A 12500-nucleotide genomic window follows, 5' to 3' on the forward strand; every position below is an offset into this window, starting at 1 on the left:
AGAGAGAGAGAGAGAGAGAGAGAGAGAGAGAGAGAGAGAGAGAGAGAGAGAGAGAGAGCAAGAGAGCGAGAGGACGATAGCTATGGTGGTAGGGGGTTAGAGAGGTCATCCGGGGCTAACTGGGAATTGAGGGGGCATTACGGGTCATCTCCACTTCCCACATTGCCATGCGGTGCAGTCAGCCATTCTAGGGTGTCATAGGAATTACAAGCATCTCACTCAACCTGTTAGAGGATAGGGGGAGGGCAGAAAATGGCCCTTTTCATAGGTGGATGAGGTGGTTGTGCTCATGCACCTGTCCCTTATTTGCCCTACTGGACAAAAAAAAATGCTTTTTCGAAAGTTTGTTGTTACAATGTACTGCCATGATAATCTAAAAATGCTTCATGATCAAAAGCATGACACAAAATACCCCAAAAAAACCCGGTTGGAAGTTCCCCCCCTATTCAGCACCGGCCCCCCAAAATGTCTGTGCACGCCACTGGTCCCTTTCTATGGCTCCAGTACCAAGCAGTAGATGGCACCAGGGCTGTTGGTCGCTTGGACAGGCCTGGGACAAAATCATCTGAAATGGCCCCCCTCTCGCTACATACAATGTGCTATGTAATGAAGTTCCAGTTCTACTGTACCTTTTCCCTGGGCCCTGGACTACTGATCTGTTTGGTCCTTCACCTTTTCACGTCATCGGGCCTGTGTGGCATATCAGAAATACTTCAGGCCTTATTCTGAATATTTACTTTACACGAGTGCAAGTTCGTGACTAGAAAGCGCCTTGGGGGGGTGAGGAGAGAAAAAGGCTTTAGGAGAGGCTTATAAATGTTACATCCACACCCTGCCCACCAGGGCCGGTCCTAGGCAATTTGGTGCCCTAGGCGAGCACAGATCTTTCCTTTTTGTGGAATTTGACATTGGCATCTGTAAACATGGTGTCATACGCATCTGATCGAGCACAGCTGATCTAGTGCCATGTATATACACTGAGTGCCCATTGAATGTGAAGATTAATGCTTTATTTAGCTTAATATTGTAATTCTGTGGGCCTTGGTGCCCCCCAGGACATTTGGCGCCCTAGGCGACTGCCTAATCTGCCTATGCCTAGCGCCGTACCTGCCGCCCACCATATACTCACAGTCAAATATAACGACACAGATGACCTTTACAGCCGCAGAGACAGCCTTTGGTATGCCACACAAATATAGAATTTTTCTTTTTTCATATCTGGAAAATATTTAACAACTTGAAAAGGTCATATTAATCATATGCACAGGCTAACTTTTTCAATTAATCCAACAATGTCTGCTGAATTTAATTTCTATCATTTTTGCACTCCTACCTTAGGCCAAAATTAATTAGGTCTAAACTGAAAGCAAATTATGGATAAGCTAATTAATTCTTGGCTAGCGTCTTTAAATATGTTAGTGAGGAGACTTAATTTATTACATTAACGGTGGGATTTTTCTAACTTTAGTCTCTCCCGATTAGATTTCACAGACATATTCAAATAAGACCTGTTCACACCGATAGTTAATACTCGTTATGAATAAGGATAGAGGATCTAGGTGATGACCTTGCCGGTCGCTACCAGCGCGCTCCGGATTTAAAACATGGCTGTTCATCTATAATACAATTTTAATGAGCTCCAGGTGCGTTATCATACACGGCGATGGCTGACAAAAACACAATGGATGTCTTGTCGTTTCATTAACGACGGCGGTTCACGGTAATTTTCGTGTCACAGGGCAGATGTCATATTTGTGAATGGCCAACGCATCGGGGGCCACAGGCTCTGGGAGCTGTCATTAGGCCGCTGACAGGCTAATTAAGAGGGGAATCGGCGCTCAAAAATCATTACGGTTCCGTTCCCCCACCACCCCCCATTTCCTGCCAAAGACCCGTTTCTGAATTAACGACTCAGGACCAAAGGTGGAACCCGAGATAGCATCCGCTTCCGTGGACGCCTCAGGCGGACTGAGACAACGGATTGTGGATTTGGGCCAAAAAAAGAACAGAAATATCACAATATGGCTGCTGTCGTCATCCTTGCATGGTTTATATGGGAGGTTAACTTAACAGAGCACTGGCATATTTCTTTCACTGGCCTGATATAGGCAACAATAGTTCCCTCAAGGAACCATGTGCCTTAGAGGTTTCAAATCCAGTTCTCTTGCCACTGTGGAAGACGGTTAAGTTTGTTAGAAAAAGTTGGGGTTTTCTTTTAAAGATGAATTTATTTTCTTTTTTTTTGTCTTTTTTTGACTAATTGATGACAGGATAGTATGAGAGATGGACAGGAAGATGTGGGGAGGAAGATGTGGTGGGGTCGGAAAATGACCCTGGGGCAGGAATCGAACCCGGGCTGGCCGCATGGCAGACGAGCGTCCCACTGATTGGCCACGGTAGGGCCTGAATTTTTTTTTTTTTTAAAGTGAAGTTTTGAATAAGGGCCTTCTTAAAACCATACCACATGGGTAGCCTGAGTGTACCATAGCGACATTTGGACAAGAAGATGGTCCAAAAATATTACTATTTTCAAGTTCAGAACATTGTCAAGTCAAGTCAAGTCAAGTTTATTGTCAATTTCTTTACATGCACTGGTCATACAAAGAATTTGAAATTGCGTTTCTTGCTCTCCCATGCAGACATAGACTAATCTAGGTAAGGACATAGACAGTATAGACATAGACAGTACTCATACATGGACATAGACAGTATGGACGTAGACATTGCTCATACAGACATTTAAAGTGCAAGACTGGACAACAGAAGACTTGTAGAGAACATACATTAAGAGGAGGTATTTTGTTGTGCTTTTTCTAAAAGTCCTTTATAGCGTTCTGACATAGTAATAGTAGCATTTGAAGAAATAAATAATTAAAAATGTTTTACACCAGCAGCAGTATGTGTGTGTGTGTGTGTGTGTTTGTATGTGTTTTGTGTGCGTGTGTGTGTGTGTGTGTGTGTGTGTGTGTGTGTTTAGTGCAGGTAGAAAGTTCGGTGTGCGTCTGTGTGTGTGTACCTGTGTATGTGTGTGTGTGTGTGTGTGTGTGTGTGTGTATGTGTGTGAGTATGAGTTGTGTGTCAGTGTGTGTATGTTTGGGTTTAGTGCAGAAAGTGCAGTGTGCTTGTGTGTGTGTGTGTGTGTGTGTGTGTGTGTGTGTGTGTGTGTGTGTGTGTGTGTGTGTGTGTGTGTGTGTGTGTGTGTGTGTGTGTGTGTGTGCATGTGTATGTTTTGAGTTAGTGCAGGTTGAAAGTTCAGTCACAGATGTAGTAGTGCAGGTGGAATGTTCAGTCGCAGATATGGTGGTGGGGATGAGGGGGGGGAGCGTTGTCAGTGGCCTGGCTGGCTAGAGGCTGACAGTGAAGGGAGAGTGGGTTGAGTGTTCAGTATCTTGATTGCTTGATGCATCGTGCTGCTTGCAAGCCTGGTGGTACGGGAACGGAGGCGCCTGTACCTCTTTCCAGAGGGCAGGAGGCTGAACAGTTTGTGTGCAGGGTGGCTTGTGTCTTTGATGATCATCAGTGCTTTTCGGGTGAGGCGTGCGGTGTAAATGTCCTGCAGGGAGGGGAGTGGTACTCCAATGATCTTCTTCACTGTGTTCACAACACGCTGGAGTGTCTTCCTGTTTTTCTCTGTGCAGCTTCCTCCCCACACTGTGATGCAGCTGGACACGACGCTCTCTATGGTTCCTCTGTAGAATGTTGTCATGATGGAGGGTGTAGCACTTGCCTTCTTTAGTTTGCGCAAGAAGTAGAGACGCTGATGGGCCTTCTTCGCCAGTGATGTAGTGTTGGTGGTCCAAGAGAGGTCGTCGCTGATGTGCACTCCAAGGAACTTGGTGCTGCTCACTCTCTCCACAGCATCACCGTCGATGGTCAGTGGTGGCAGTTGTTTTTGGACCCTCTGAAAGTTGACAACAATCTCCTTGGTCTTGTTGACATTCAGCAGGAGGTTGTTGTCTTTGCACCATCTGGCCAGCAGGTCTACTTCTTCTCTGTAGTGGGTCTCATCGCCCTTAGTGATGAGGCCCACCAGTGTTGTATCATCCGCAAACTTCACTAGATGGTTAGTGCTGTGGGTCGTTGTGCAGTCATGTGTCAGCAGCGTGAACAGCAGGGGGCTGAGAACACAACCTTGCGGAGCCCCCGTGCCCAGAACCCTTTGCTTTCCTTTGAGATACTGCAAATAAAAGTACTTTATCTACTCCACACCTCTTTATGCCACCCACTCAAGCAGCCAGCTGTTTTAAACATGTCTAATATCTGCCTATAGGTTTTCATGATGTAATGCACTCTCCCCATAGCATCAGCTCTGCTATGAAATATTCATTACCTGGAGCCCTTGTCCTTGTCAGCAGAGCTCCCCCTACTCCTCCAATCCTGCTACATGCCTGGCATGCTAGAGATGGGGTTTGCAGTTTTATTAGATGGGTTGGCATGCTAGAGATGGGGTTTGCCATTTTTGGTATGATAAGAAGTTTCTGCCTTTGTAACCATCGCCTTGTACTTGCAGCTGGCATTGCCGCCTTGTAGGTTTAAAGATCAGCTCCAAAAGCCATTAATTTTGTACCACATTTTCTTGTCTGCACAATGATTTTTCATTGCCATGTCCAGCTAGACATGCCTCGAAACTTAAACAGTATGCAAATGGAATTGGAGAAAGACACTCCTAATGTATACGTAGTTCAAAAAGGCATTATTTGCAAATGAGGACATCACACGACGTTTTTTTATTTAGCAAAACATGTTTAATCTCTCCTTGATGTGTACGTATTTACAAGTAGTAAATCTGCAAAATAGGAAATAACAGAATATTTACACAATGAACGTTTACCAGCCAACTTGTGACAGCTGCTTCAAGTCTGAAACTCTTAAAAACATTGTCAGCATTATAATATTAAAACTTTTGTGAGATCTTTCTTTGTTGTAGTTGTAGTTTCTGTAGTTTGAATATCATTTAAATGTTGGATCACTTACAGCCTATGCAGGTTTTTCTTTTTTTTTCTTCTTCTTCAAAAAAGGACAGCTACTTAGTTTGCCACAGTTTCAAAACAAAGAGAAAAGAAAAACCCAAAAAAGAAAGAAAATGAAACAAATAAGAGCTGGAGGAGAAGGCAGGGAGAGGATATGTCTGTCTGTCCGTCTGGTTGGCCTGGCAACGACCAGAAGAAGAAGAGAGCCCTCAGGGGAGGACGACTGGTGGACTTGGCTGGATAGCGATGCACAATCAGGGGGAGGCTAGACGCATCGCATCGAGAGGCAAGGCAAGGCAAGGGGGTGCAGCTGTTCAGTGTTGTTGAGATATACTAGCCAAGGCGGTTACGGGGGAACAGTGTGGGGAGATGTGGCAGTGTTTGTGTGATATGTGTATGTGTGTGCGTGTGAATATGTGTGTGTGTGTGTGCGTGTGTGTGTGTGTGTGTGTGTGTGTGCGTGTGCGTGTGCGTGTGCCTGTGTGTATTTGCCTGCGTGCGCGTGTTGGGCAACGGGCCGTGTTCACCAAGGAGGAAATAGAGCAATTTGTGGAGCAAACACAAAATTGGGAAATTGGGCATGTGCAATCAAGGCATATGTGAAGCAGATACTCTGGCATTTCATGGAGGTAGGGAGAAAGAAAGAGGGCCAGAGAGACAGATAATGAGAGAGTGAATGAGAGAGAGAGAGAGAGAGAGAGAGAGAGAGAGAGAGAGAGAGAGAGAGAGAGAGAGAGAGAGAGAAGGGGGTGAGGAGAGATAGGCAAATTCGGGTTAAGTATTTGCCCTCACTTCCTTCACTCTGCCTTGTCTGTCCACCAACCCTACCTGGACCTCAGTGTCCATCCCACTGAATTCAAAGCTTCTTTCCTGACTTCAAAGCTGCCCACCAGCCACCTCCAGAGGAAGTGCTCTACTCAAAACTTCTTCATTACAATGAGCAGGGCAGGCCCCTGTTCAGTGGCGGAGTGGCGGAACAATAGCACACAGGGCCCCAGGGCAAGACACTTATAGGCCCCCCTATACAGCATGCCAATCTCACAATAGGACCCCCACCACCAATACGGGAGGGCCCCCTGGGCCCAGGGGCAAGTGCCCTACCTGCCCTCCCTATAGCTCCGCACCTGGCCCTGTTGCCGTGATTAAACACCACTGGTAGCTAGCTCCATGATCATCTACTAACTACACCCTCTCCTCTGCAGTGGAGAGACACCGGCCTCCCACGACGAGAAACCGCCTCAAAAATGGTGCCAGTCGAATGTTGGCTGGAGGGCCCGCACACAGTAGGGGAGATTTAGCCCTGAAAAAAAACAAATAGATGTGGAAAAAAAAAACCCTGCCACAGAACCCTTTAAAAAGCCCATAATGATTTCATGATAACGCGCCAACCGAGTATGTGTGCACATAGTGCTGACGACTCATAAGCTTGGTTGTGTGAGTGGGGTTCGCATGGGCCTGCCTGCTCCTAGGTAATTCATTTCCATTAGCTAAGATCTAAGACTGCTGAAAAGATACATGTCCAGCACAGCACAGCACAGCACAGCACAAAAACTGTGAAGAGGAGGTAAAAAAATAAAATAATAATAATAGAAAAAAAACACACAGAAAGGTGTTCTACGAAAAAAAATGAGGCGAGGAGTGGAGTAGAGTGGAGTAGAGTAGAGAAGGAAAAGTGTGTAGCTAGCGCAGTGCTAGCTCCTTCTTTTTATAGACTGGAGCTGGTTAAATATGGATGAGAGAGTCCAACTCTGTCAGCAGGAGCTCCAGTGCAGACCCATCAACGCATCTGGGCAGACTCCCCGGGGGAGGGGGGCGGGAGGGGGTGTTGGGGTAGGGGGGTTGAGCACGCTCTTGTCAGGGGCCGACCCTTCTTGAACCCACTTGTGATGAGAGATTTGGTCCAGATCAAAAAACATGAACATGGTCAATCAGAGGGAGCCCAAAATGGTCGCCTGTGGAGTATCATGTTTAAAAGAACAAGAACAAAAAAGAGTGCTGTCTGTCTGTCTGTGCGGTAATGTGACTCAGGCTTTCATGTCATGAATGACTGAGTTACCTGAGAAAAAAAAATGGTTCTACCAGCACCACCGAATGAGACGTTTGCCAACGCAATCTAAGAAAGCAGTTAAAAGGAGAAGATGGAACACCAAGAATAAAAACAAAAGCAACAATTCGTTGTCCTTTGGCAGAAGCCCATAAAAAACTCAATAACAACATCAACTGAATGCTGTATGCTATGTAAGTCCACTTTGTTGCAAGAATGCAAGAAATGAAGCTATTGATTTAATGAGATATTGTTTCTCTCGTACCACTGAAGAAAAATAAAATATTTCTATGTTGAAGGAAGCCAAATATATAGCCACACAAAACAAGAATTTAAAAAAAATTCTCATGCTGAATGAAGTGATCGCTTTAGAGGTTGTGTGAATCTAACTCCAAAAGGCAAAACACAATTAAATAGCGCAGCGTGAATCAGAGAACTCGCAAATCCAATAAGAAGCAGCCAGCCAAGTGAAAAAAAAAACTGCAATCAAAGTCAAACTTTATCAGAGACGACCAAATCACAAATTTCTCTTTTAAAAACACCCACACACACATCCACAAACAGTGAATGCATGGGGTATGGGGGTAGTGTGGGCAAGCGCTAACAAGATTACTTCAAGACTTGTAATGCTAATGACTACAAAAAAAGATTAGAAAAAAAACCTTCCTATTCTCCCTTCCCTTCTTGCCAGTTCCTCTGATGGTCTCAGATCATTGAGAGCATTAATGAGGTGAATGTTAAGGCTGACCCACCCCCATCCCCACAACCATGCAAGCCTCTCTGTCCTCTGATCTTTCTCTCTTTTTCTCTCTTTTCCCTCTCCACCCATCCTTCCATCCTTCTCCTCAGCTCTATGAGAAACTGAACAATGCCATGGCCGGTGGAGAGACACACACACACACAACCAGCCCATGCTCAGACCACTCAATAAGGGGGGTGCAGAGCATAGCTGTGAGCCAGAGAGTGACGTAGAGAAGCATTAGGAAGAAGATGGAGAAGGAAAGGAAAGGTAGAAGCACAGGATGTACCAAACTCCAGAGTATCTGCTGTGTGGAGCAAGAGGAAAAGTGGGGGGGATATGGTGGTGGTGGTGGAAGGTGGTTGGTGCCTGAATATGTCAATCACACGGGTCACATCACTCATTGGTTGACTGACAGCTGCGGTGGTATTTTGCCGGCTGGCCTCCCACCTTTCACATTTAAGATGCCCACGAGGGTTGGAGGCGTTGAGGTGTGGCGGGGGGGGTGGAGGAATGTGTGTGTGTGTGTGTGTGTGTGTGTGTGTGTGTGTGTGTGTGTGTGTGTGTGTGTGTGTGTGTGTGTGTGTGTGTGTGTGTGTGTGGTGGGGGGTATCTTCAATAGGCTCAAAGGGGGAGAAATAGAGGAAAGGGAGTGTGTGATTCGGGGAGGGGGGTGTACTACATCATTCACATACAGCGCCAACACACCAGCCGCAACTGGCATGGAACACGCCTTCACATAAATGGGGACAGGGAGTGTGTGTGTGTGTGTGTGTGTGTGTGTATATGTTTGTGTGTGTGTGTGTGTGTGTGTGTGTGTGTGTGTGTGTGTGTGTGTGTGTGTGTGTGTGTGTGTGTGTGTGTGTGTGTGTGTGTGTGTGAGTGCATGTGTGAGTGACTGTGTGTACTGAATATCTTTTGTTCTTCTGTTGTTGTTTTTTTTTTCCAAAGATACCCCTGTGGAGCCAGACAGCCCGAGAAAAAGCTCAAGTAATTCCAAGTTTTATAAGAGACATTTCGCTTGTTTGCTTGTTTGTTTCTCTGTGATCTCTCCAGCTTCAGCTCCAGGTTCTACTTCCTGCTTTTCAGTAAGCCCCTCCCTCCCTGCCATCAGCAGCTCCTCCTCCTTCTCCTCCTCCATGGTTTCCTTTCATTTTTTGTCGTCTAATAATCTAAACACTCTTTTATCAGTCACGAGGCAAGTTCATATTCAAATCATAGCACATTCCATCAAACAAAATGTCTTTGCACTAAACAACATTCAAATAAAACATGGCACAGGACAAAAATTCTTGATCATTTTTGTACAACTTTTTTTTTTCTTCTTCGTCGTCTTCTTCTCTATGTAGTTCTGCTGAAATATCAAATTCATCTCGGTTGGTTTTTTCACTGTGTGAGCGTGTGGACATTTAAAATGGCAAATAAACTTTTTTTTTGTTAAAGTTTTTTTTCTTTCGTAAATCCACCGTTGCTTCATTGAAAATGTAACTTGTATTTTCCTATATAATATCTGTATATCTTTTCCTTTGTATTGGTTTCTGTAAACTGTGCAAATTCAGCAGGAACACAAGTGGCGTAGAGCTGAGAGTGGGCAGCTGAGTACATTTACACACACAAATAAACACCAATCGACAGTCTTTTAAAACGCCACGTGGCCTATCACGAGTCCCACAGCCGGTCACATGATCCAATAAAACACCCTCCTATTGGACGGAGGGTTTTTTTTTTTGCCAACGTCGAAACAAACATTCCTTCTGGATTCCTTCGCCAAGGTAATTGGCAAGAGGAGGTTGCACGTGCTCGGAACATGGAGATGCACGTCCTTCCACACAAATGTCACAAATAATTATTAATAATAATAAAAAAACGTAAACCAATAAAAAGAAAAATTGCAACAGCGACGATAATAATCAAATGCTTATCCGTGATGGCGTGTGTGTGTCGACCTGAGAATGGTCACCCACCCCCACACACACACACACAAACAAACACAAACTCACAGGTGTGTGCAATGGACAACACACCAATATACACATGCACACATTATTTCTCTCTCACACACACTCAGACTCACACACACACACACACACATATACGTGTGCATACACACACATACACACACACACACACACACAGTGTGCCCAGCTCTGCTTGTCCTCCAGTGTTCTGCTCATGTCCTTGCAGTCTGTAGTTTATGGGTGGGGGAGTGGACCCACGTTTCTTTGTCTAGTCATCCTTCCATCCATCCGTCCGTCCATTCATCCCTCCATCTGTCCATCTGATTCCATTACCTCCCCCACCCCCCAAACCCTAACCCTAACCCCTTCCTCCGTGTACTCCTGGGTGGGGATGGGGCCTTTTGGCGGGCGGGGGGGTCTGGTAGGGGAAGGGTCATTGGGCGACATACATCCATGGAGACGTACGAGGGGAGAGGGGTCCGAGGCTGAAGGTGGGTCGGTGGGTCGGTCGGTGGGCGGGTGGGTGTGGTCAGTCGGGAGCGAGGGAGGGAGGAAATAAAGGGGGTGTGGTCTACAGTGAGGCTCCGCCCTCAGCTGGCCAGTGCCATGGTGTCGATGACCTGCTCCAGCTTGCTACGCAGCCGCTGGCGACGCGCCTGCTCATCCCGCTCCAGCGCAGACAAGATCTGCGGACACACAGAGGTGGAGATTAGAGATTAGAGATTAAGTACTAAATTGAAGTGTTGGTAGAAGAAAGGGAAGACAGAGGTAGCTCTGAAGATGAAGAGAGAGGTTTTTAAGTATGCATGTGTGTGTGTGTGTGTGTGTGTGTGTGTGTGTGTGTGTGTGTGTGTGTGTAGGCCTGTCACGATAACAATTTTTGCCAGACGATAACGATAACAAGAAATTATTGCGATAATCGATAATATTGTCTCTCTCGCCATTTTCAAACAATATAATGTGCAATAAAAAACACTGCTATGCAAGGTGCGGCCTCCTTCTTGAAACATTGAATTTAACATTTGGGCCAGCAGACTCCGAGGTTTAAATAATTAAGATTGACGCCTGCTCCAAGAAGAAATGTGTCAAACAATATAATGACGTAAAAATGCGATAAAAATGTGACTACACCTCTTCACATTTTTAAAGCATCACGGCGGGGGATATATATATGTTTTTAAATACATCCTCATAGAGCACAATAGGCTCTAAATAGGCTTTTTTGTATTTATTATTAGGGTAAGTTATATAGTCTTTCTTTAACATTTTCTGTTATTTATCTTTCTCAAGCACACTGAATGGCTTATAGGCCTATCCATGGTGTGATGTAAAATAACCTACTGGTGGGGTATTGTTAATTCACAAATGATTACTTAGACAGCTTATTTCAAACAAATGCATGTTGTTACTAGCTAATTGTCAGTCAAAACCCAAATCAGCCCTGTTAAAGGCATATCAACATCAGCGAAAAGCAAAAGAGCATGAACGCACAAGTTCCAGGTGCAGGCAGCTCTCTCTCTCTCTCTCTCTCTCTCTCTGATACCCTTGACTGGAACAAGTTGCAATTCTGCGCACTTTAAAGTCCTTTATGAACGCCCATACATTGATTCTTATGAGTTATGAGTCGCCATTCCTATGTTTCCCCTGTAGCGCACTCAACCGTTCACATTCTCCTGGTGTGACAGATTTAAATCCACAAATCTTATCTTCATGATTTGCTTGCGGACTGCCTACTCATATTGTTAGGTCTAAATAAACAAGAAATATAGCGAAAATCACAAAAAGAACAGACAACGAACGTCTGGGTAGGAGGCGCATTGAAATAATAGTGGAAACTCGGCGAGGTTTAAAATAACAGCCTCAGAGCAAGTTTGTCGCGACGGTACCACTATTTCATGTTTGCACAAACACGTCTTCGTCGTGGATATTGGGTTGCTGCGCATGTTTCAAAATGAACATTTGCCTCCGTGTTGGAGCTGTTCATTCCCCTCTCTGAGGAACGTTGCAGATGCGCTGACTGAGACTGGAAGAATATTGCGCTCCTAGTCTCTAGCGCTGACTCTTTGTCAAGGCTTATAAGCGACGCGCGGGAACACCAGCGTTCTATTTCAAAGACGCAAGTAGCCAGATCAATGCACTTTTTTCCAACCAGAACTGCACTGAAACTTAAAATTACACCAACATTTAAGCGCCATTGCGCTGCGTTGGCCTATAACGCGCCATCAGTAGTCTTACGGCTACGGTAGAGAAAGGGAGAGAGGGAAAACAAAACATCACGCAAATAACTTATCGTTACTTATCGGGGCCAGAAAAGTGATCGTTCTTGTAAAAAGTTATCGTCCGATTTATTGACTTATCGTATATCGTGACAGGCTTATGTGTGCGTGCGTGCGTGCGTGTGCGTGCCCGTGTGTGTGCGTGCCAGTGTGTGTGTGTGAGTGTGTGTGCGTGCGAGTGTGCGTATGTGTGTGCGTGCGAGTGTGCGTATGTGCGTTTGTGTGTGCGTGCGTGCGCACGCATGTGTGTGTGTGCGTTTGCGCGCGCGTGTGTGTGCGTGCAAGTGTGTGTGAGTGTGTGTGCGCACGTGTGTGTGTGTGTGTGTGTGTGTGTGTGTGTGTGTGTGTGTGTGTGTGTGTGTGCGAGGGTCTTCTGCAGGTGTAGACTAGGGAAGTAGAGAGTGCCTGATCATCTCTTGAAGCGACAGCATACAGCAAATATACAGTGGCAGCATAATACACTATGTACCCACACACTGTACCTCTCTGAGAGAGAGAGAGAGAGAGAGAGAG

At 45.6% G+C, this 12500-nt stretch overlaps 1 protein-coding gene across 2 annotated transcripts in view; it reads right to left on the minus strand.

Annotated features, from left to right (window-relative positions):
* Positions 1-4708: 4708 nt before the first annotated feature.
* Positions 4709-12500, minus strand: part of plxna1b (plexin A1b) — a 367657-nt gene continuing 359865 nt past the window's right edge. For both annotated transcript variants that reach the window (XM_063215125.1, XM_063215124.1), the window contains exon 32: positions 4709-10397. In XM_063215125.1, coding sequence (XP_063071195.1) covers positions 10302-10397 — 96 coding nt within the window. In that variant the 3' untranslated portion in view covers positions 4709-10301. The remainder of the gene's footprint in view (positions 10398-12500) is intronic.

The sequence above is a fragment of the Engraulis encrasicolus genome, chromosome 14, assembly GCF_034702125.1.
Source record: "Engraulis encrasicolus isolate BLACKSEA-1 chromosome 14, IST_EnEncr_1.0, whole genome shotgun sequence".
Lineage (NCBI taxonomy): Eukaryota > Metazoa > Chordata > Actinopteri > Clupeiformes > Engraulidae > Engraulis > Engraulis encrasicolus.